Genomic DNA, 24,794 nt, shown 5'->3' on the forward strand with positions numbered 1-24,794 from the left:
AACGACAGACGCTGATACAAATCATTTAGATTATCCTCCATAGCTTTGAACCGGAATAGCACAAAGCAAAGGTGAAAACTGCACACAAGCAATATTATGTGCCAAAACATATGAAGTCTACCAATTATAGCTTTTAATTATTGCAACTATTCAATCCACTTAATAGGATCATAAGAAATCGCCTTCTAATGTTCCCACCACGTCCTTAACTAAGCCAAAATCCATACATCGATAAGAACCATTGGTACGTACTATCCATTTTACTTTTAATTTTATTGTCCTACCTCTTCAATATTTCACTAATTTCACCTGCATAACGATCAAGCTTTTGCATGGACAACTCATCCTCTCCTCTCTAATCCTTCATGGTTCGATATTAATGATTTTAAAAGAAGGAATAAAAAAAGCCTTTTAGCCTAATAAAGAGAGTGACTGCGGACGAGATTGAACACTTCATCCATGCACCCACATTTATGTAATTCGCAGTTGCATTCAAGCCCTTGATTGATCAATACATGATATTAGTGGCTCAACCTAGATAGCTAGGGAGAGTCTACCTAGCCGAGTGTCAAAAGTCAATAAGGATTCACTCATGTAAAGAAACATGTGTCTGTGCCCATGCACGTAGTAGTAGTACTGATTTTACGAGCTAAGCTAATTGGCTGTGAATTAATCACGTACGTGCATGCAATAAGGAAAATTCATGCATGCACGATGATTCTGATTTTGGAAGGATCCTTCAGTACTTTTAAAATGAATACAATTAATGAGAAGGCTAAAGTGCGCGCGTTCAGTTCGAACTTCTCAGCCTCTCATCATCAAACCATGCCAACTATTTATTAGCCAAGCTCCAAAAAAGAAGTTTATAATTAAATTGGAAAAATAAGAGGCTAGAGATCAAAAGCAAACACGTGGGACCAAAAAAGCCGTACGTTAACGATGTATAGCAAATACAAGATATTGCGCATGCTCTAGATCAAGGCTAGCTAGCTAGGAACATTCATGATCAGAACATGATCATGATGATCATCAAGAATTAAAGTTCAACTGCTAGCAGCTATATATTTCCAGCTTGGAGAATCCAAACATGAATTTGGCTGATTTTCCATGTTCACGATGAACATTTTGACACTTGTCACTATAAGAAAAATAGATTTTTGTGACTAGTTAATTTTAGCAAAATGACTATTTACAATTAATTTTAATTACGAATAACCTTTTGATTACAATAAATTGATCACAAAAGTTCGCTTTTCTTGTAGTGTGCATATATAAATAAGGACGTGTATATATATATATATATATATATATATGTAACTATTTTACTTTGCAACACTTGTCCAACATCAAACTGCCGGCCACTAGCTAATTGTCTCCCCCATCTTTTGAAGATGCTCTAAGTTTTTCTCCCTTTTATTTTTTATGCTCTCTGAGCCTAAGGATTCCAGCATTTCACAACTGGGAGAATAATTAATTTCCCCTTATAACATGATATTTTTTATAAAACGAAAATCTGGAAATGTATGTACGTATCTAAGGCTACGAATACATAAAAAATAATTTTTGCACACCAAACTTAAAAAAAAAAAAAAAAAAAAAAAAAAACATTATACACATGATATACCCACATTAACAAAACATAAGTGTTTCTTCTCAACAATTGACCCTTTTTTAATCTTTTTTTTTTCAGCTGGAGCGTATCAATTCGAATTTTGTAAGAGATAATAATTAGCAAGATTTTTTGAAAATTATATATGTGGATTAATAAAATGCAAACAATATTGTGTGAATTCCATGCATGCAGTACAGGCCATACAAGTAATGTTTCATATATATTATCCATCTTAGTGGAAAAGCAAGGCAAATTAGAGGCATATTGCAGCAGGCTTGGCGGGTATTAAGTTGATTTCAGACGGACAATAGAGCGTAAACATATATAAGTTAGAGGTATATATATGATAGAAATGATTAAAATGAGAGAAGAGAAAGAAACAGAACAAAATATTTATACATGAATGAAATGAACATGAGTACTTCGATCTACTAACTATGTCGAGTCATTAATGTAGCAATAATACAAATTATTATTATTATTTTTAACGCGTAAACAATCATGGAAAACATATTTTCAACCATTTAGATTAAAGTATATATATATATATATATATATATATATATATTTGCTTGAGGAAATACCTATGTAAGGAACCCTAAACTGCTTATGTTCAGTAATCGGAGCCCTAAAGGGATATACTTTTCATCTTAAAAGTATTATATCAAAGTTACTATGTTCAACCAATTTAGTAGGGCTCACAATCATGGTACTTTACCCTTGGATCATCTCTTATCATGGGACTTCAATCTTAGGTTGTCTCTTTTTTCCACTACTTTCCAGCTTTACCCTTGGATCATCTCTTATTAATAAATAAATAAATAAATACTGATAGTGAGATAAGATTGTGATGATGATGTAGTGTGTAAAATTTTCCTAATATGGTAGAGGAAGATGCGAGAAAGATAAGATTCTCTATGTATTAGTTTCAAACTTACAAATATATTCTCCATTTTGTAATGTGAATTTTTCCCACTTTCTAGGGAAAGTTCATAGTTACATCAAATTGATCATAAGAAGCGAATTAATATAAGCAAGAACCAAAAAGAAAATCCTTACGATATCATCAGAACACAGGCAATTAATTAGAGGATCAGTGGAACAAATTGCTTAAAGAACTAGCATATTCCAGTGGCAAAATCCCAAGATCATCTACTTTCCCCACTACAAACTGGAATCCAAATTCATCAACAAGGAAACAGAACCTAATACTTCGAACTTTCTCGAATCAGACCCAACAATTTCTTGCACCACAAACACTGTCTTGGGACCTTATGATCTGCATATTCTAACCACAAATTAAGCATCGAAGGATGGATGGAGAAAATTGTTTCCAATTAATGGAGCCGAAATGATTCGAATTTATTCTGGGATTTTCCAAGAGGTCATTGATTACCCAACTGTGTTAGAATCGTCTCTAGTGAGATGACCATAATCTTACATTTCAAGTACTATATATGCATAAAAGCCTTATGTTCGGTGAAGATTCTGCACTGGCAGCCGAAATATTGCTGCCCCAAATATTTAAAGAATGAAGTAAATCTCTCAAGACATACATCTCATGCATGGGATGTTAATTAAGAATCATTATCCAAAGTGAAACCATCGCGGAATCCATCGAATCAGATAGGGGACGTACGTGGACTTGCCCAAAGAAGAGTAGTGTACACGGTCTCACTTTTGATTAGCACAATCATCAGTTCTCAGATGCCTCTACAGAATGTGTTACGATGGCTATCCCAGATGTCCCTACGTAATTCAATTTTCCATCACACGTAAATGGGTTTTGCTTCTATAAAAGGGGCCCACTCCCTCTGCAAACTCCAACACCCCAAATCCTGAATTTCCTGAACAAAAGAAAATTCTAATTAAGTTTCTAGCTAGGAGATGAAGGTCGACGGAGGAGAGAGGAGATATGCCCTTCTTCTAGCTGCAAAGGACTCCGACTATGTCAAGAAAGTGTATGGTGGGTACTTCAACGTGTTTGTTGCAGCTTTTGGGGAAGAAGGAGAGAGTTGGGACTTGTACAGGGTCATAGAGGGGGAGTTCCCTGACATGAATGAACTCCGAAACTATGATGGATTTGTGGTAAGTGGCAGCCCTAGTGATGCTTATGGGAATGATTCCTGGATCCTCAAGCTTTGCTTGCTTCTGCAAACTTTGGATGCCATGCAGAAAAAAGTTTTTGGGATTTGCTTCGGTCATCAGGTTACTAATCCTCTTTTAACTTAAATTTTTTGGTGATTTCATACGGTGTTAGCAGAAAATTTAAAACTTTTTTTTTTTTTTTTTTTTTGTCGTTCTAGGTCTTGTGCAGAGCATTGGGTGGAAAGGTGGGCAAAGCCTATACAGGGTGGGATGTGGGGCTGAGGAAAGTGAGCATACTGAAGGACTTGGCACCATGCTGCTTCCTTGATGACTTGGGTGAAATCCCAACTTCACTTTCCATTATTGAGTGCCACCAAGATGAGGTTTTTGAGGTTCCTCCGGGAGGTGAAGTGATTGCTTTCTCAGACAAGACAGGTGTGGAAATGTTCACTATTGGAGACCATATTTTAGGCATTCAAGGCCATCCTGAGTACACCCAAGACATTCTTCATAATCTCATTGATCGCCTTCTCAATATGGATGCCTTTGAGGTAGTCAACCAAGTTCTTCTATTTTGGGATCTTTTTTTTAGGCCTTTTTTATCCACGGTCTAGCTTCTTTTTCCACAACATATGTTCACACTTACGTTTGAGAAATTAATCTGAATTTGAATAATTGCAGAGAGGTTTTGCTGACAAAGTAAGGTTTATATTACAAACAGCTGAACCGGATAGAAAGTACTGGGAAAGAATATGCAGGAACTTTCTCAAGGGATGATGGTCTCGCCTCCTTTCTGAAGATCAACTTGGGGGTTCTCAATTTTCTGTTCTGCTCACTGTTTTTATCCTGTAATTTCTTTCTCTGTCGTCTAACCTAACATGGTTAGCATAAACATGTCGTAGCCTGTGTACTTAACCTTTTTTTCCATATGTTGAGGAATCTATATATACCAATATATGATTTTCAAAGAGGAATATTTAATCTTGTTGAGTCACATCATTCGTTTCGCTCTTAAATAAACATAAAACTTGCATGTTTTATTCTTCTATTCGTTACGCACACACAAGACCCTCCTGTAAATCACCTTAGACCTAAGAACCAATTGCCGCCGCCTGAGTTGCAGTGAGTTACCAAGCACTGCCCAATCCCCACGTCGAGCTAGCCACCCTCTACTGCAAACAGAGTGTGCACCACGACGCTGTCCAGCCGTAAAACAGTGTTAATGCTAATATTGTTTCAACAATAAAGCCTAGCTCCCAGGTCTCACAGCCAAAGGATTATAATAGCACCACGTAACAAACACCTGCAGCATGCAGTGGCGTACCTCATTCCATTTGTAACAAACCTAGAGTCTAGAATATTCTTTCATGTATAGCCTTTCATTTCCAGTTATAAATATGTAAACCAACACTGTAAAGATGTAATAAATGAATATACAAAAACAGAAGAATTCTTTTCTCTAGCATGGTATACAGAGCCTCATAGGACCAACGTCCATGGCTACTCCTTCAAACTCATCATCTCCCTCCCTTTCTAACCCCAGTTTTTCTCACACAATTTTCTGTCAAATTAACTCCCGATAACTATCTATTATGGAAGGTACAACTTGTACCTTATCTTTGTGGACAGAAACTTTACAAGTTTGTCGACGGCTCATCTCCTTCTCCCAAACCAACGTTAGTCGATGGCGCTCCCAAACAGTTCGTGATGTTTACCCTCATTTCATCCTTCTCTGAACCTATCATGGCTCAAGTTGTGGGATGCACATCTGCCCGTGCTGTGTGGCTCTCTCTCGAGTCCACTTATGCTTCTGTCTCTCGAGTAGGAATCATTCAAACCCAACTACAATTAGCCTCACTTAAGAAAGGAGCTGATTCTATTTCGACGTATTTCCCTCGTGCCAAAACTTTGGCTGATACTATGGCTGTCGTAGGACGTCCTCTTCCAGATGCAGATTTCATCCCTTACCTTTTGGCTGGGCTCGGGCCTGTTTATGATGCACTTGTCTCGTCGGTTGCTACTCGGTTGGAGCCTATTCTTTCTACTGAACTTCTTGGTCATCTGCTAGAACATGAAGCTCATATGCTTCATCACACCAATACCAATATTTTCTCCAATGAACCATCTGCTCACTACATTGCCAAAAATCAGTCCCCCCAACGTGGTCGGGGACATCACTGGGTCACACCAACTCCCGTGGTCATGGCCACTCAAATCGTGGTCGTGAGGCGCCTACAGGTAACCATAGTCACATGTCTTCTTCTTCCACTGACAGTCGTTTGGTTTGTCAGGTTTGCAACGGTCAGGGGCATTCTGCTCTTACCTGCTTGTACCAATTTAATCAGGCCTATACTGCTGCCTCCCCAACTACTGCCAACTTTTCATCAAACTATACCTCAGATCCCAACTGGTATCCGGATACAGCAGCAACCAACCACATCACCAGTGACTTATCCAAGTTGAATTTGCAAGCTGCTGAGTATCATGGCGAGGAAACTTTGCGTGTTGGTGATGGTTCCACAATACCCATCTCTCACTCTAGTGTAGCCTCTTTCTCATCTAATTCCTCTAACTTTTTGTTAAACAAAATCCTTTCTGTTCCTTCATTTAAGAAAAATATCATCTTTGTTTGTCAGTTTTGTGTCGACAATAACGTCTTCTTTGAATTTTTTGCTAATTCTTTTTGTGTCAAGGAATGCATCACGGGGAGACCTCTTCTTCAAGGGACCATCCATAACGGCCACTACTCTTTTTCACCTCCACCTTCCACTACTCTGATTACATCCATTTCGGTTCATACTTGGCATTCACGGCTCGGACATCCATCTATGAAGCTTGTTCGGTCCATTTTGCAACGCCATGGTCTACCTTTTGATCCATTAATAATTCCATCTGTTTGTAATGCTTGTGCTAAGGCCAAATCCCATAGATATCCAACTCACACACGTCTCCACACGTCCACCACTCCTTTTCAACTTGTCTTTTCAGATTTATGGGGTCCTTCCCCACATGTATCACATGATGGATTTCAATATTACATTATTATGGATGATTACTCGCGTTACACATGGTTGTTTCCTCTCAGAACAAAATCTCAAGCACTTGAAGTCTTTATTAAATTCAAAACCCAAGTTGAACTTCAATTCCAAACAAAAATAAAACAATTTCAATCGAACTGGTGGCGTGAATTTCGACCCTTCACTTCATAGTTAGAATCCCGCAGTATTATTCATCGTATTACATGTCCTTACACTCATACACAAAATGGCATCATCGAGCGTAAACATCGTCACATTGTGGACACGGGTTTAGCTCTCCTTGCCCATGCCTCGGTCCCACTCAATTTTTGGTCGTTTGCCTTCACTCATGTTGTGTATCTAATCAATATTCTACCCTCACCTTCAATACATAATTCCTCTCCTTATTTTCTTCTTCACCAAAAATCTCCAGATTATAGCACTTTATGTGTCTTCAGTTCCGAATGTTGGCCTCACACTACACCTTATAACAAACACAAATTTTCCTTCCGCTCAATATCTTGTGTCTTTCTGGGTCTCAGTCCAGCCCACAAGGGCTTCATTTGTTATAACATTTCCTCTGGCCGCTCCTACACATCTAAAGATGTTCAATTTAATGAAGACTCCTTTCCCTTTGCACATGCGTCAACACCTGAGTCCACCACCTCTCCTTCTTCAATTCACGTGGTCCTTCCATCACTTCCTTCAAATAATCCAACAAACCATGACTTCACCTCCCTCTTCCATCTTGGGCCCACATCCTTTGTCTTCTTCTTCTTCTTCTTCCTCTCAACCATCATCACCAGCACAGAGTTCCCTCTCGTCTGATACTCTACCACCTGCACATCAAATGGTAACACGGTCCCAAACCAGATCTTTCCAACCTCGACAGTTCACTGGCAGTACCATTAGGTGGCCTCCACCTCGTGCTCTTCTCAATACCTGTACCACCATTCCAGAATCACCCACAAGCTTCACGGAATCTCAGAAATACCCTGAATGGCATGAGGCAATGACAAACGAGTTCAATGCTCTCCTAGCCAATCATAAATAGACTTTAGCTCCATCTTCACAGGCCTCCAACACTGTTACATGTAAATGGGTATTTCGCACCAAACGACTTGTTGATGGCTCCATTGAACGACGGAAAGCTCAGCTAGTCGCCAAGGGTTTTCTTCAACAATCCGGGGTTGACTTTGATGAAACATTTAGTCCCGTAGTGAAGCCTACAACCGTGTGTTCTGTTATTGCTCTTGCTGTAATTCGTTGCTGGCCAATCCATCAATATGACGTTTAGAATGTGTTTCTTCACGGACCCCTGCATGAAATCGTGTTCATGACCCAACCCCCTGGATTTACTCATCCTCAATTCTCATCTCATGTTTGCAGGTTACATAAGGCTATCTATGGACTTCGCCAATCACCACGTGCACGGTACTCAAGGCTAAGTTGTCGTCTGGTTGATCTCGGGTTCACAATCTCCACAGCAGATCCCTCACTATTTCTACGTAAGACCAAGTCCAACACAATTTTTGTACTCGCCTACGTTGATGATCTGTTGATCACTAGCTCCTTAACTTCTTATATATCTGAACTCATCATCAACCTGTGCACTGATTTTCCCATTACTGACCTTGGTAACCTGCATTACTTGCTCAGTGTTGAAGCGACCTTTACACCAAATGGTTTGATTTTAGTGTTGAAGAGACCTTTATACCAAATGATTTGATTTTAACTCAGCAGAAGTATGTTCTCGATCTACTTACACGAACCAATATGCAGTTTGCTAAACCTGTAAAGACTCTCATGGCCACCTCTGAAAAATTAAGTGCCTTCACAGGGAACATCTTTGAAGATCCTACACTATACCGAAGCACTATCGGTTCACTTCATACCTATCTTTCACAAGGCCTGATTTATCTTATGCAGTTGGCAAGGTGAGTCAATATATGCATGCTCCTCGTGTACCCCATTGGCAAGCAGTGAAGCGCATCTTGCGCTATCTGAAACATACTTCACAGGTTGGTTTGCAATTCTCACCGTCTTCCAATCTCAATCTCACTGCATTCTCTGACACCGACTGGGCAGGGTGTCCCGAAGAAACAACCTACATTCGCCCGTGAGGCCGAATTTAAAGCAGTTGCTAAAGCCACAGCAGATGTCATTTGGCTCCAACATCTTTGTCATGATTTGGATATCACTCTTACTCGTGCTCCCTTGATTTATTGTGACAATATGGCTGTGACTTATCTCTCTTCAAATCCAGTTTTTCATGCATGAACTAAACATGTCGAAATTGACTTCCACTTCGTACATGATCGGGTCTTAAATAAGTCACTACAAGTGGCATTTATCTCTGAAAAAGATCAACTTGTCGATGGATGCCTTAACAAAGCCTCTCTTTGCTGCGTGTTTGCCTCATTGTGTTCAAGTCTACACCTACAACACTTGCCGCTTGACTTGAGGGAGGATGTTAAGGCTAATATTGTTTCAACAATAAAGCCTAGCTCATAAGTCTCACAACCAAAAGATTATAACAGCACCACGTAATAAACACCTGCAGCATGCAGCGATGTACCTCATTCCATTTAGCAAACCTAGAGTCTAGAATATTCTTTCATGTATAACTTTTCATTTCTGGCTATAAATATGTAAACCAATACTATAAAGATGTAAGAAATGAATATAGAAAAACAGAGGAATTCTTTTCTCTAGCAAACAGAGTGTGCACCGCGACCTCTGCCTAGTTACACCGCTGCCTCTGCCCATGTCCAAACTCTGGTCCAATTGCACTGTGGCCTCTGCCTAGGACCACCGTAGACCCACGCCATCGGCCCAGCACCGCCCAACACTCCTATTTTTCTCTCACCAAAAGCAGAGTGTGTATTCCACACCGTGAGACACAAACCAATGACCCCACGTCGCCAGCCTCCTCCACACCGTTTCCACGACTGCGCCAAATAAGGTCGCCTAGCACAACCACCATCGTCTCGCCCAGCTCAGCCACGTGCTCCTCCTCCCTCTCGACAAGCCCTACTGCCAGCTCTCTCCCTTTTCCATGTTCTGCTGCTATCAAAATAAAGGGAACTTATATATATATATATATATATATATATATATTATGTCTCCTTCCCATAGCCCTAGTTTCTATATAATGGTGGCCTCTTTCATTCTAGTTATGTTTATATCCTGAGTGTAATTTGTATGCTATTAGATGTATTCTTTTTACATGGACTAGGCTTGAGTTTCAATTAAACTGTGTTTTATTTGAATTATGTTCCAGAGATACAAATTTTCTATATTGAGCTTCATTTTAATGTAATTAAAATTCTACTATATTATTTTAAGTTATCCATAATTTTACATGGACAATTATATTAGCCCATAAGCGATGGTTTACATAAAAATAAGTTATGGTTTTAATTGTATTACTAAGGGTTAAATTATGATTAATTAGACTATATATTAGAAGTTTACAATGATTTTTAATGTTAAAATATTATTGAGGATATTTTATGAACTACTAATAATTTAATAAATGAAGATAGAACACAGTTCCCTACTAAATTATATGTTAGTAATGTTAAATTATGATTAAAAAAATATGTTATTAGTATTTATTTACATTTCTTGTAAAATCTAACAATTATGTTATTTAGCCAATTTACGAAGTTGATGTTGTACGACTTGTTTTTGTACAAGGATTTTAATATTAAATATGATTAAGCCTATTTTTATGAATTGAATATTTTCACCAATTATTTTATAAACTTAGATAAAAGAATATATATACATTTAATGATACTGGAAAGATTAGATATTATAGTAGTATTTTATTAGTTTTATGATATTAATATTTAATGTTTTTGTATGAAACATAGTATGTATTAAATTATTCTCCACGATATGTATTAATTCCGCAGACTATTATGACATATTTTTCTAGAAACGTTAGTGACGATTTGTACTTCGTATAGGTAATGAGCTATGAAGGAAATTCAGAAAGCAACGCGACAAGGTAAGTAATTTGATCACAAATTAGAATCATCACAGTTTAGCTTACATAAATTATTATTACAACCAATTCTTTGATAGTCACTTTTTATGTCCCACTCATATCATATGCATGCATGTCATCAAGCACAGTACACGATCATGTCATTCATTATCATGTTCAGATTTAGAAATTTATGGTTATTTATATCAGTATGTATATCATGCACCTCACGTTGCATAAGACAAATAAGCCATCTTAAGTTCAAGTGCAAGATAAGATAAGATCAGTAAATTAGATGGCTATTCAGATGTGTGGTACTAATGTAATTTCAGGGTAGATGTGCAAGTCACAGACTCAAGTGTGGTTCACCATAGTATACTAGAATAATATCAGCGACTCCCATTGCGGCCACGGGACCTAGAGCCGGTGCACAACCTCGCACACATAATTAAGTGTGTTGACCAGTCAAATCAGTCAGTTAAATCAGATTAGTTAGTTAATTCAAATAAACCATTCATGCATAGCATAAGCATCAGCATGAACAATTATGATTTAAGTTCTCAGCATGAAATTCTTATGAAAAATCTTATATTTATTACGTTGAAGTTGTGATAGATTTCTTATTGAGTTTTCAACTCATTTTAGTTTATTTCATCTTTTTAACCATCCGAGTGAGTATGATCAGTACGAGCAAGCAAGTCAGTCTTAGATGGAGCAACTGGATTTAGTTACAGGGTTTAATTATTTATTTAATTAGATTTATTAATTATGAAAAACACATGACACTCCGAGCCTACATGAAGGAGAGTTACATATGATCACATATATATAAGGGTGGACCCACTTTCTAGACCGCATCAAGTGCAAAATACATGACCGAAATGCCCAAAAGCTATATGTATATATTAATTAAACCACAGTCGGTTACCCTTAGTACTCATAATCCCTTAACAAGACGGTCTGAAACAAATAAAGAGCAAAACTTCTTTCTTTGTAAAAAGGGAAGGTATACTAGAGTCATAGAGATCAACCAATTAGCATCATGATGGCATTACAACAGATATTGTTTTTTTCCACAAAGATACTACTTCATGGCAAAATGGATATATTTGATGGGAAATAGTTATTTCCCATAAAAACAGCTCGTGGGTCACTCGTCGGAAACAACTTTCTGGAAAAAGTATTATTACCCACAAAAAAATGACTTGTCGAAATAAGTCAGCTTTCTTTGCCAGTTTGGTGGAAGGAAAAAATCTTTTTGCCCATGGGAAATACTAATTGGAGGCCTTTTCCATAAAGATGTATGGTGGGTGGATTTTTTTTCCACCAAAATGTATGGTGAGAACAATCCATTTGCGACGACATGGCCTTCCCCTTTTTTATCATTAGTGTTCTCTTTTCCCACAGCAATTAGTTCATGGTAATGGCCATGCATTTTTTATTACAGCTATTTTCATGCACTGAAGCCACAACAAATAATTGTCACTACCATCAGTAAACTTCCTTGTTAGCCAAAGCATTATTTTTGACAAGATTTGGTGGTAGAAAATAGTGTTAATTTGATCATTTTCCTACATGTTCTTCCTCTCAATATTTGGATGAAAATTATCTATTTTGTCCTAAAAAGAATCGATATTTTCTTTTCCCCCCGACTGTTAATGGAGTTAATTGATTTTAGTCAAATATAATGCTTTACATGCACCCTAACCAATAGTACATTCATTTAAACATTTCTGAATCATTTTACAGCATAATATCACTTAACATCCACTTTCATGAAATGACTCAATTTTAGTATTACATTTGCATAATCCTTTCATTTCTGCTACTATTTTGATAAATCATCAACCCATACTTTAGCTAAGAAGTGTGCATGATCTACTTTTTTGAATACACATATAGCAGCTAGCCAGGATTGGATGTCCAACACGTATTACATTTGCATAATCCTTTCATTTCTGCTACTATTTTGATAAATCATCAACCCATACTTTAGCTAAGAAGTGTGCATGATCTACTTTTTTGAATACACATATAGTAGCTAGCCAGGATTGGATGTCCAACACTACAATATCCCTACGATTAAGAAGATGTTTTTCATAGATTATATGGATATCCATATAATCGATAGACATAGCATATGATCTACTTTCTAATGTTAAAAATATTCACATAACATTAAAATATTAAGCACATCATCATAAGAAATTAATCCATTCGAGACTAGAGAATACACTTTAACACACTTACTTATCAAGTATTACATACAATTTGGAAATACTTTAAATGGATGTTGGGGAGGACATCCATTTCATATACACCAAAATATTGCCACTCCAGATCCAAGATCTTCAACATAGCATATATATGTTGTTCACTACATATATATATATATATATATATATATATATACATATATCATTCAAGTAGACAGACATAGGTTGCTACATAGTTATGGCTGATTTTGTCATATATTGTCCCCATCAACAAGTTCGCATGGCTTTGATTAAACCATCCCTTGTGTGATAACTAACTACAAAAGGAACACACATTCTAAGCCCATTATTTTCACTTTGGTGTCGTTTGGATTCGAAGATGAGTTGAGATGAGTTGAGATAAGTTGTGAATAGTAGTGAGATGAGTTGTGAATAGTAGTGAGATTTGTGAGTTAAAGTTGATTAATAGTAATAAATAGTAGTGAGATGAGTTGAGATGAATTGAGATGAGTTGAGATAGGTTGCGAATACAAACCGGGCCTTTGTCATTATATCTAATGACCTTCATAAACAAAGGGATCTTGCATCAATTCAACTTTCAGACTTTATCACATTTACAACTACCTAATTATAAAATCAACTTTACTAATAAATACTTACTTTCTTATGCAACTCATACATCACTCACAATCTTTCCTCAAAGAAAAATTTTACTCATCATACTCACACCACATACTACACATAATTTTTTTATTGTTTTATTTTTTCTATGACCAAATGTGTGATGTATGGATGATGAGTAAAAAAACTTAATTAGTTTTTGAAGAATAAAACTAAAAAAATTACAAAAATTAAAAATAAGTGTGACGTGTGATCATTAGTATCAAAGCTCTTCCTCAATATATATGTAAAGACTAAGGATACGCTTGGGTAGTACATAAAACCTATGTTAGAAAAAGCAAGTACATATAAGATGGTTATGTAAAGCAAACATATCATGAATGTATAAGAAGCTAAAATCATATACCAATTCTTGCCCCATGCTTCACCTGCCACTTGCATGAAACCATCTAGTTACTATGTATATCATAATAATCATCAAAATATCACCAAAATCTTAACTTATATAACATAAAAGTCTCTGCCAATCAAATCCACTGAGTCCCCAAAACACATACCACACTGCCCAGCAAAAGTATTACAAAACTCCTAGCTTATATTACATAAAAGCCCATGCCAAACATGCCCACCAAGCTGCCACAACACATGACCACACTGCACAGCAAAAGTACTAGTGGATTTTAATGCAGTCCATCAAGGGGTGTTACTTCACAAAAAGAAATCCCTCAAAAATTCAAAATGCACCAAAACAAGGCATCTTAAGCATGAGTCTCTAGCTAAGACTCCGTATGGGACTCCAACTCAAACATTCGCATGTTCATTTGTTACTCATAGTAAGAAAAAAGAATTTCCTCATTACTGCCATGTCACCTAGTAGAGCCTCTAAATGAGCAGTGACTTTTTCTGCAGCAGTTTTGTTCGTTTCATTTTCCTTGTCTAGACATACAAAGTCCTTGTTCTTTCAGATTGAAGGAGATGGCTCAAGAATGACTGCGTGCCCTAAACCTTGCAATAGCCAAATTGTTTCCCTAAAACCTCCTTGAAAACCATTGCAGCTGCATCATCATTATCCTCATCTGGTTCCCTCTCATTCAACTTCTCAACCATTAGATTCTGAATATCAAATACATATTTTATACTATGGAGCTGAATAATAAATTTTTGAATAAGTAAAAGAAATACATATCACTCACATAATTGTGTTCACTTGTTGTATTAATAAATTTACCCTTCTTCCTTAACCAATACACTTTTTTTATAGAAAGCAACCAAATTTGATGCTATCTCACGCTTCAAGTAAAAAATAAGACATGTCAAACACAAATTCAGAAAAAGTACTCACATTCAGTATCAATATTGTAGGTGGATTTTACATTTTCTTCCAAAATCCTAACAAATGATTTTCGGCCACTTGTATGTTTGACCATTTGTTTTTGCCTATTACTAGTGTTTCTTTGAGATATATCTTGAACATATCATATTTTAAAAAAAATAAGTGCTTGACAAATACAATACTATTAAAAGAAGAGCAATGTAGAACTAAATTGTGCTATAACTCCCTTCTACATAGAAACTAATGCATAAACTTAGGGTAAACACACACAAAATTACCTTGAAAGTGCCACTACCCACTGTTGACATATGCATTCCCATATTGGTTTCTCAATCGAGGATGTCCCACCAGATAGTGCCTCCTTATGTATGGCATATTTTAAGTATTCATTGTGTAGTTTATAGTGAAATGCATTATACTTATCAGCCAACGTCATCATCACAGTTTCACGATGATTAAGCATTTTCCAATTTAACACAAAATCGGCCTAAATATGAGAAATGTTAGATATCCATGTTCATTACCATCATATAAACATTTAACAATTTTTATAAACACGGTTCACTTCTCAGTTTATTTAATAAATGCCTACTCGAACATGATCGATGAACTCATCTTTCTCCTTCTGGACAACAACAGTTCAGCTTGCATGCCTCATATCCGCATGTACTTTAATGATCCACGACACTCGACTGGTAAAGACCGTGACATTTTCACATGATGGACCTCTGTGGTCATCCTTGATATCCAATGGAATCTTACCTAACTTTTGAAGGCGTTCAAATTTGGTGCCCTTCTCCAGCCCACGACAATGTTTATAAGTGGGTGGAACTATATATACAAAAACAAGATCATGAATCAATCACAACAAAGACATTGAATGGGGGGAATTTAGACTAGCCAATTCATACCATCATGTAATTGTACTATAACATTACTAACTAGGTACAATACTTGTAATAATATTCCCCTCATTGTCATGTCCTTCACCCCTCGACTCCTTCACGCCCATATGTGGTACTACTTGAGTTGAATCATCAACTCCTGTGTCAACCTTGTCACGTAAGTTCCGTCTTGGAGGATGTGCTTTTGGATCTCTACCAATAGGGTTTGATACTGCAGTAACACATCCTCCTCGTCCCCTCTTTCCTCCTCAATAGATTGCATCATCCCTGTGCTAAACTCGGAATTGGGATCTCAGATCTTATACTTTTACAACTTTTCTTTTACTTGATAATGAAGGATATATACTAGCTAGTACTAATCACTCTCTCATGTAATGAATGAATTTACTGCTTCAAGTATATTAGCCATAGAAATCTCAAGGGTGAGTAACTGCATATATAAGGAGTTGCATGCATATGGTATCAGTTTTAAATTCAGAGAAAAATGCTTTGGAAAACATTCGATAAAAAATGTAATCTATCTTCGATATACACCCAAGCCTTATCCATCTACATCTTGAGAAGAAATTGTAAAAGTTAGTAAATTTATTCTTATGAAAAAAATGTTCACAAATAAAAAGAAGCCTATGCATTATCATTGATGGACCATGTTATTGAAAAGGACACTGTGTGCCCCAAAAAGAAGTTATGTCATAGACTATCGAATGCAAAATCAGTTTGGCAAGATAGATACAATAATCCGTAACAACATCAAGAGATATACCCCACTCTTCAGATGAACAATAACAAGTAAGAAATTTGATGCCTCACTACCACCAACTCTTGTTAACAAAAGACTCACTCAAGCCCATCCCTACATTCCAAAAACCAATGGGGAGAATGGGAGGGAGGGAGAGGGAGGGTGGGAGAGAGGGAGGGAGAGAGATTTGAGAATCTAGTATTCTTGTAACGCTAGAGATATACTAAACATAGAGATTTGAGAGAGAGATTTACCTTCCCTCGCGTTGAACATGGTCGGCAGTCTAGTGAAATTGAACGTGGCGGCACCTGGCTGCAATACCCAGTACTGGACCTCAAAGGATGGAAAAAAAATTGAGCGATTCTTAACTGGAAATGGAAAACTCCAATAATGGTGAGAGGAAAATTCAAGGGATTGTTGAAGAAATTGAGACAATGTTTGTACAATAAGGGAGTACGAAGCTAGTTTCTCACCGTCGACTATTGAGACATTTTGCTCGACTTAGTTGTTTTCAACTTTGAGGGCTCGTCTGTAATATTATATTTAGATAAACCCATCGTCCACTTTCATCCCAAAATGATTTTTGGTAAAGCTCAGTATGTAAAATAGGGAACCCTTTTGCCACAACAATTTTCTCATCATAATACAAATTTTTCCCCTACCGTGTTTCACTTGCCGCACGAGATTTTGTTGTAAGTGCTTAAAATTATTTCAACCCTTGTGTTGTGTGGCATAAGCACACTTTTTTCCACCAGCGGTGTTCTTGGAAATTAAACTCGTGGCAAAAGGGAGAATATGTTGTAGTGTGGGCTAATTGGCTAAAACATGACCAATATTCTATTGTAAAAAGTTACATCCTGTAATCTCCTTTTATTTATAGTTCTATTAGATTTACACGTCTATATATATATATATATATATATATATATAACTTAATTATGAAGTTAGTGGACTCGGTATCGAACATAATATCTTTCTAATTTATTTTCTTTTACTTTATATTATTTATTATGATGTGATTTTTGCTCCTCAACAATATCCCAAACCATTTAGTCTTAATTAACCGATATGTTTATAACTTTGTTTTAGACGATCAGGACGATACCCTAATTATCTTATGCGCTACAAAAATGCAAAGACACTATAACAGAAACAACCTTTTGAGTCCAAGTATTTTTGTCGACGCTAAAATTAATGATAAACAAATATCATTTGTGGAGAAATTAAACTAGATGCTAAATTTCTTGCAAGTGGAGGCTCTGATCCATATTTATGTTAATATTCTACTCATGTTGCGATTACAGTAGTAAATTGACTTTTCCAAAAGAAAAAAGGCAATACAAAGCTATAATTTTAGGTTATTTTTTTACTTTCCAATTTATGGTCCCATATTTAAGAATGTAACTAATTTCTAGTGGATGCTTGTTTAAACTATAACTAGGTTCCAGGTGATTGCCATAATATCCATTGTTTGGAAACTAATAAAATTGATAACCATAATATCCAGGTGCGTTCCAGGGAATAGCAAATGCTATGAGGCAATTCTTATGGGTATTCAAGGTGGGTATGGATGTTTGTATTCACCCTGCACTGTTAGCAAACCCAAACTTAAATAGATGGGCCGTGCATCTTTTTTTTCCCCCTTATTCTTATGCACTATCCTTGGCTATTTTCAATTTATTGGGTTATAGTGTATCATTTGTTTTAATAGACATTAACAAACCTATTCTTTCTTTCAATGAAGCCTTCAAGTATATCTTTTGTGTTATGTATTTCTTGTGACATATCTTCCAGTTATTGTTCTATTTTTTAATTGATCTGTAACGGTATCCTTACACATGCATAGCATAGATGCTTAAAGTGGGTTGCCACAAGACTCAAATCTATTCTTTAATGACTTTTGATGGAGTAGGACTTATTTGTGTATGATTTTGGAGGTAGATGGAGTAGGACTTAGATTGAAATATAATGTAATATAATGAAGGACTTCGGTTCTACATTATCAACATGGTTTACCAAATTGGAATTCTATTATGTTATCATCAGCATAGTTCTACATCTGCTTTAGTATTATTGACTTTGTCTGTAAAAAATAAGCAAATTCAAATTTTGAATTGGATACATCTTGCACAGAATTTTGTTACGCTTAATGTGAATGGAAGTAATATCAGGAATCCTGGAAGAAGCGGAGGTGGAGGAATTATTAGATATGAGAATGGTCACATGATATTAAATTTTTTCAAATATTATGGTATTAGTTCCAACAATATCGCTAAAATCTGAGCCCTCTTGGATGATTTGAATCTCTGTGCACAGATGAATATAACTCATGTTGAAATGGAAATTGATTCTCAACTTGTGGAAAATTGGAGAAATATGGGTTTGTCATTTAGAAGAGTCAAAAGTACTGGAATAAAGCTAAATTGATGGCGCATTTAATTGTGGTTTAGATTTTCTGCTCTTTTAGAGAAACGAATCACGTCGTAAACATGATATTAGCCAAGTTGGGTTCTAGTGGCAAAGAAGCGTTCTTTGAGAATAAAAACAGCCTGCCTAAAGACAACCTGGAAGCTATTTGTATGGATCAAGCTGGTTTACACGTAATTACAGGTTTGTTAGTTTTATTTTATCAAGGTATGCATCTTGTTTTTTGTTTTGTTTTAATGCTTATTTTATTATCTTGTATAGTGCTTAGTTATTTATATAGTTTTTTTTTTTATGTCTGGGTTTGAATTTTATGATTTCGTGTAACCACCAGGTAATTGGTTGTAATTAATAGAGAAACCATTTTCCACAAGAATTTTTTGGTCAATAATTAAGAACGTCTTCTGTACTATATATGGAGATACTTCGTGAAAGAGGAGGGTAACTAATTAATGTCATCAGGCTGCTGAAAAATCGATACATATTATATGCATGTGAATCAATTAATTAAGAAAGATCCTCTTATATATGCTAATCCTATATATACCAAAAAAAAAAAAACAATCCATAATTAATTCATATAATTTTTCTCTAGTACTCAAGGCAGATGATAAAATAAATAAAAACCATGCAAAAGCTTCATTATTCTTCGAATTAACATCTACGTACAAGGATCGAACCAAATAATAAGTTAGCCATCAACATCTGAAATTCATAACCAGAAAAATTCAAAATAATATATATCGATCGCATGCAAGAATTAATTAGTAGCGGATCCAATATCGCTAGCTCCCTCATGGCGGCCAGCTTCATTAATGTCATGATCTGATCTTCCTCTAAGCGTCAAGATCATAGTTAAATATGGAAGGCACCATTGAGTTTAGCTCATCGAAGATAGTATCGTCTCCTTCAGCATAAACAGTGCTAGAATCCTGCAGACAATCGAAATATGTTTGGATATCATCAGGAAATGTGCACTGAGATGGAATTGAAGGAGTGTACTCATCAGCTGTTGATGTCATCTCCATCATTTCTCTAAACTTTGATGATTGAAGAAGAAGCCCTAGGGCTGATGTGGCACTAGTAGTACTACTGGATGTATGCTGTGGCTGAGTCAGCTGCAAATTATTTTCTTCTGGTGTACTGATATTAATATATGTTGGGTTGTTCAACAAATTACTTATTAATCCAAGTTCTTCGTTAGGGTTTGGGGATAAATTAGTATCGGCATTAGGATTAATTATATCCACATCGGGAATATTGTAGATCACGTTGTCATTGTTATGAATGTTGGGTTTGAGCCATTTGATATAACGACTGAGATCAAAGTTGGTGACTGCATTCAGTCCACGATATTCTATGGCTGCCATATCATATGCAGTGGCCGCTTCTTCTTGGGTGGCTGCAAAAATTCAAGATCATGATATATATTAATAATGAGATTAATATTTCATGAAGTATAACATATATATAACAAATTAAACATGAAATATAATCCATTTGACATGTAAATTCTGGGAAAATGGTGATGATATATATTAATAAGTCTTGTTATATCCACAAAGAAATTACACAAAAATAATCATACAAACTGACGTGGATTCATTTAGTCCGTTAGATGTACTTTACAATAAAAATAATTTTATAATATGACGAACTATATCAAGCCACATCAGTTTGTGAAATTATTTTTATATAATCTTTTGTTGGTTAGAATATTTCTCATATTGTAATATTATTCGTTTGTCCTAAATGGACACAATTTAGATAAACAGATGATGATTTCGACATGCCCAAATAACTCATGAAATTAAACGAGTGGTTCCAGCTAGCTGCTTGACAAGAAGCAAATATATATTATTAATATAATGGGACTCTGAAAGTACTTGTCTTCTTCTCTGGTAATTAGTAGTTCGCTTGTCCATTGCGGGAACTTCGGATTCGGATCAAAGTAAATAATTTAAATAATTTTCAAGGGGATGTCTTTTTCTACCTAGGTAAATGACAATACTTCAATAATATTATGTCATAATTTGCAAATTAAGGCCTAGAAATTATACAATTACTGAACAAAGGATCATCATCCGATCCAGTTAATTTAATTATTATTTTCTAATTTAATTTGGTGCACAAGACTTATATATATATATATATATAGTTGATTAATTAATAAAATTAGGGAGAATATGGAGGAATATATATACCATATGTCCCTAGATAGAGATATTTGTTTCCAAAGACTCTGCCAATCCGAGCTTCCCATCTTCCATTGTGATGATGTCTGCGATCATCATCATTGACATATTATATAGAAGAAAATGACATTTCAAATTAAATATATATCATGTCATGGTAAAAAAAAAAAAAAAAAAAATGGCGATATATAATATTAATATTGTGCGTGCTTGATCTTATGCATGCATTTTTTATCGATCAATCGATCCTATGACATCTGTTAAATTCTGTTAAAAAAAAGTTTAAATAAATATATATTATAAAGAGATATTAATAATGGATTATCTTGCATGACGTTCTTCATGATCAAGTAAACTTCAAGAAAGTAATGGAGGAAACTACATGAATAATCATGAAATTTGAATATATAATTACCTTGCAACACCTCTATATTTCGAAACTCCTCGAGAAAACCCACTGCTTTTCCTGCAAATCCGATATATATGTTACAACATTAATTAAAATCTCAAATTTTAATTAACAAGATAATTATTTTTCTATATTATATATTACGTACGTAGATGTTGGTACTAAATTACCTTCTCAATGATCCAATATATTCTTCTCTTGACAGGCCATCCATTTCTTTCAGTTCTTTCTCGTATGTGGATAACTGTAATATTAATTACTGTGGATTAGTATATATATATACATCTTCCTATATAGATAAAATAATCTTCCAGTGATCTATTATTGAAAGAAAATGAAGCATAATTATCACCGGAAAGTTGAGAATGGTTTCTTGACCCCAATACTTCAGAGCAGCTAGGTCATATGCATGTGCTGCTGCGTCTTCATCGACATAGGCACCTGAAAATTATTCCAACATCGGAAAAGAATCAGAAACACTACAAAAACATATGATTAACTGCAAGATCGATCATAAATAAACTGCACTGAAATTATTATAAGTATATACATATATATATATATATATATAGTTCTGGTTTTTATTTTCCATGATATTGCATGAACGTAGCAGAAGTCATAAATTCATACATACCAAGGTAAACTGCATTCGAGCAAGTTTCCCACCGATCGCAAGACGTTAAAAGGCCACAACCGAGAACGGAAAGACAAATCCCATCAGTAATAGCACCATGTAAATATATATGATTAACTAAGGAAAGAAGAGATCATTTCTATATATATATATATATATGAATCCGATCAGTATGAAGTACCTTGCCGTCCTTTCTTGCTTTGTGATTCATTCCAACAATTCTTATCCCATAAATGAGCTTCATATCGTCCTGTCCATCGATGTCTGAAATGATCACGAGGCACCCAGTACACTTTCAGAAAAGGAAACAAATAAAGCAAATCCAGAAAAAAACTATCTAATATTTTGAAGAACTCGATCGATGCATGAAACAAAAAGTTTGAGTGGTTGTTGACCTAGTAACTCCTCGATATATTGAGCTACGTTGAGGAGGAGAGTCTCTTGGAACACTTCTCCTTGTCCGTTTCACCTTTTTCACAGCAGTAGTACTGTTATTGACATTAGTATTACTGCTGCTGTTTCCTGCTTTGTTTTTCTGGTTTTGTGCTGATAATTTCGCCATGAAAATACAGCACGAAACAAACTGCTAGCTAGCTAGAAGGGGAATGCAAGTTGAAAATATCGATATATGACTGAAGTCCAGCAACGAGAAGGGTTTTTTATATAAAGGGAATTAGAAGAGGATGATGGAGAGGGGAATTAAAGGATATAGGAGCTATAAGATCAGCAGTACTATGGGCTGGCATATTAGATATCATAGCCGGCAGAAGAGATAGTTTGTGACCGTCTTTAACCGGCTCATATGGCCATTTTCTTCTTGTCCTCGCCTAACTTTGTGTTATGTGCTGTTTCAATCAATCAAAATATTGCTTTCTTAATTAATCATCGATCTACCCTTCTATGCCATAGCAATTTAATTTTAAAGGCTAATTAATTAAGCCCTTTATCCTCTACATTAATATATAAGATCGATCTTTTGGTAATATATAAAATATGGATATAGTAATTCCATCCATCGTTGGATACTATACATGAACACATACATACAAACATAAATACAGTTATGCATATATATTATATATATATGTATGCATACACGATGGATCACGGAAATACTATAAGAAAAATGTTTATTTGTATATATATATATATGATGGATCACGGAGATATTATAAGAAAAACGTTTATTTGTATATATAGCTAGATATATATTTGTAATGAAAATCATGATAATTATTTTCTGACAAAATGAATCAATTATCATCATAAATAACTCGTCACAAATAATTGCATATGATCTTGTAACGAGAGAGAGATGAAAATGAAGAAGTTAATTCGATCTCTCTTTGCTGTTGGTTTTTTTTTTTTTTTTTTTTTTTTTGCATGTGATGTATAATTTCGTATTCTTTATATAAGTTTTTAAACGTTATAGAAATGCAATGCATGGCTAAAGTACTGGTAGTAAAATGAGGATCAGGTAATTATACGGTTTACTTGTTGAGGCAAGCCACCTACCAAGCTAAAATGTTGAAGTTGCAGTACTTGGCCGGGGATCAACCAAATTGGCCACCATACCATCATGTTCAAGATCGAATTAGGCAATACCACGTCATATCCTAGCTAGAGAACTATATATGGGTGTACGTACGTCCTTAATTAGAAGTTTGTTTTGGGAAAGTAGCCGAACTTTGAGACTTTAAATAAGTAATACATTAATTAGTAGAAAGAAAAAATTCAAGTATGGATCGTTATTAGGTATATATATGTGATTAATTAATAATTTATATGCACTCATATTACAAGAAAATTATTTATTTGTGATCAGTAAATTTTAACAAAATAATTATTTATAATTAAAATAAATCTATTTTAATCATAAATAATTTTTTTTTATAATTAAATAGTCATAAAAACTTATTTTTCTTGTAGTCCCATACATGCAGATCTGATCTCAAATCGGACTTATTGATCGAGATCCCATAAATATCTAACTCATTCATCAAACGTACATGATGACTAATTGCTTGATCTGGCTCAAGACTCCTTAATTTTTAATTAACTCGATTCTCTTGTAGCAAGCTAGCTAGTCATGTAATTAAGAACCGCGTGAATAGTAGTACTACTAATGCTTGTACGTACGTATTTACTTAAACATTTTAGGGGATACTTGAGGAATTAGATGAGATTAAAGTTTGTGAATAGTAATAAAACGGTTTGTGAATAGTAGTGAAATAGTTTGATCAGTTATAATATTTTATAGAATTTTGAAAAAAGAGAGAGAAAAAGTTGAATAAAAATATTATAAAGTTAAAATATTGTTATAATATTATTTATTATTATTATTATTATTATTATTATTATTATTATTGTTTTGAGATTTGAAAAGGTTAAATTATTTTTTGTATTTTGTTTAGAAGTTTGTGAAAATTATAATCATGATTAAGCAATGATTAGATGAAAAAGTTGAAGATTTAGAATTGAAATGTATTGTTTGTGTTTGAGTAATGTTTGAGAATTAAGAGATGATATGAGATAAGATGGGATGAAATGATCAAACCATCCCATATCTTCCAAATAAAAATGGCTTGGATACGGAAACGGTTC

The 24,794-nt window shown here is 35.1% G+C and overlaps 2 protein-coding genes across 3 annotated transcripts; one reads left to right on the top strand and one right to left on the bottom strand.

Moving 5' to 3' along the window:
- The first annotated feature begins 3,418 nt into the window (after positions 1-3,418).
- LOC121243920 (gamma-glutamyl peptidase 3-like) lies at positions 3,419-4,668 on the top strand. Of its 2 annotated transcripts, none has more exons than XM_041141980.1 (3): positions 3,419-3,820; positions 3,919-4,251; positions 4,422-4,668. In XM_041141980.1, the coding sequence occupies exons 1-3, from the start codon at positions 3,500-3,502 to the stop codon at positions 4,575-4,577; spliced, it is 810 nt and encodes a 269-aa protein (XP_040997914.1). In that variant the 5' UTR covers positions 3,419-3,499; the 3' UTR covers positions 4,578-4,668. The 2 variants fall into 2 exon arrangements, with proteins under 2 accessions (XP_040997914.1, XP_040997915.1); XM_041141981.1 differs by having other exon boundaries at positions 3,420-3,820; positions 4,382-4,668.
- A 15,120-nt stretch (positions 4,669-19,788) lies between these two features.
- LOC121243919 (AP2-like ethylene-responsive transcription factor At1g16060) lies at positions 19,789-22,752 on the bottom strand. The gene is made up of 8 exons (XM_041141979.1): positions 22,586-22,752; positions 22,372-22,454; positions 22,191-22,199; positions 21,909-21,997; positions 21,727-21,800; positions 21,563-21,613; positions 21,157-21,233; positions 19,789-20,354 (listed from the first exon to the last, which is right to left on the bottom strand). Exons 1-8 carry the CDS (start codon positions 22,750-22,752, stop codon positions 19,789-19,791), a joined length of 1,116 nt encoding a protein of 371 aa, XP_040997913.1.
- Positions 22,753-24,794: the final 2,042 nt, after the last annotated feature.

The sequence above is a fragment of the Juglans microcarpa x Juglans regia genome, chromosome 8S (assembly GCF_004785595.1).
Source record: "Juglans microcarpa x Juglans regia isolate MS1-56 chromosome 8S, Jm3101_v1.0, whole genome shotgun sequence".
Taxonomy (NCBI): Eukaryota; Viridiplantae; Streptophyta; class Magnoliopsida; order Fagales; family Juglandaceae; genus Juglans; species Juglans microcarpa x Juglans regia.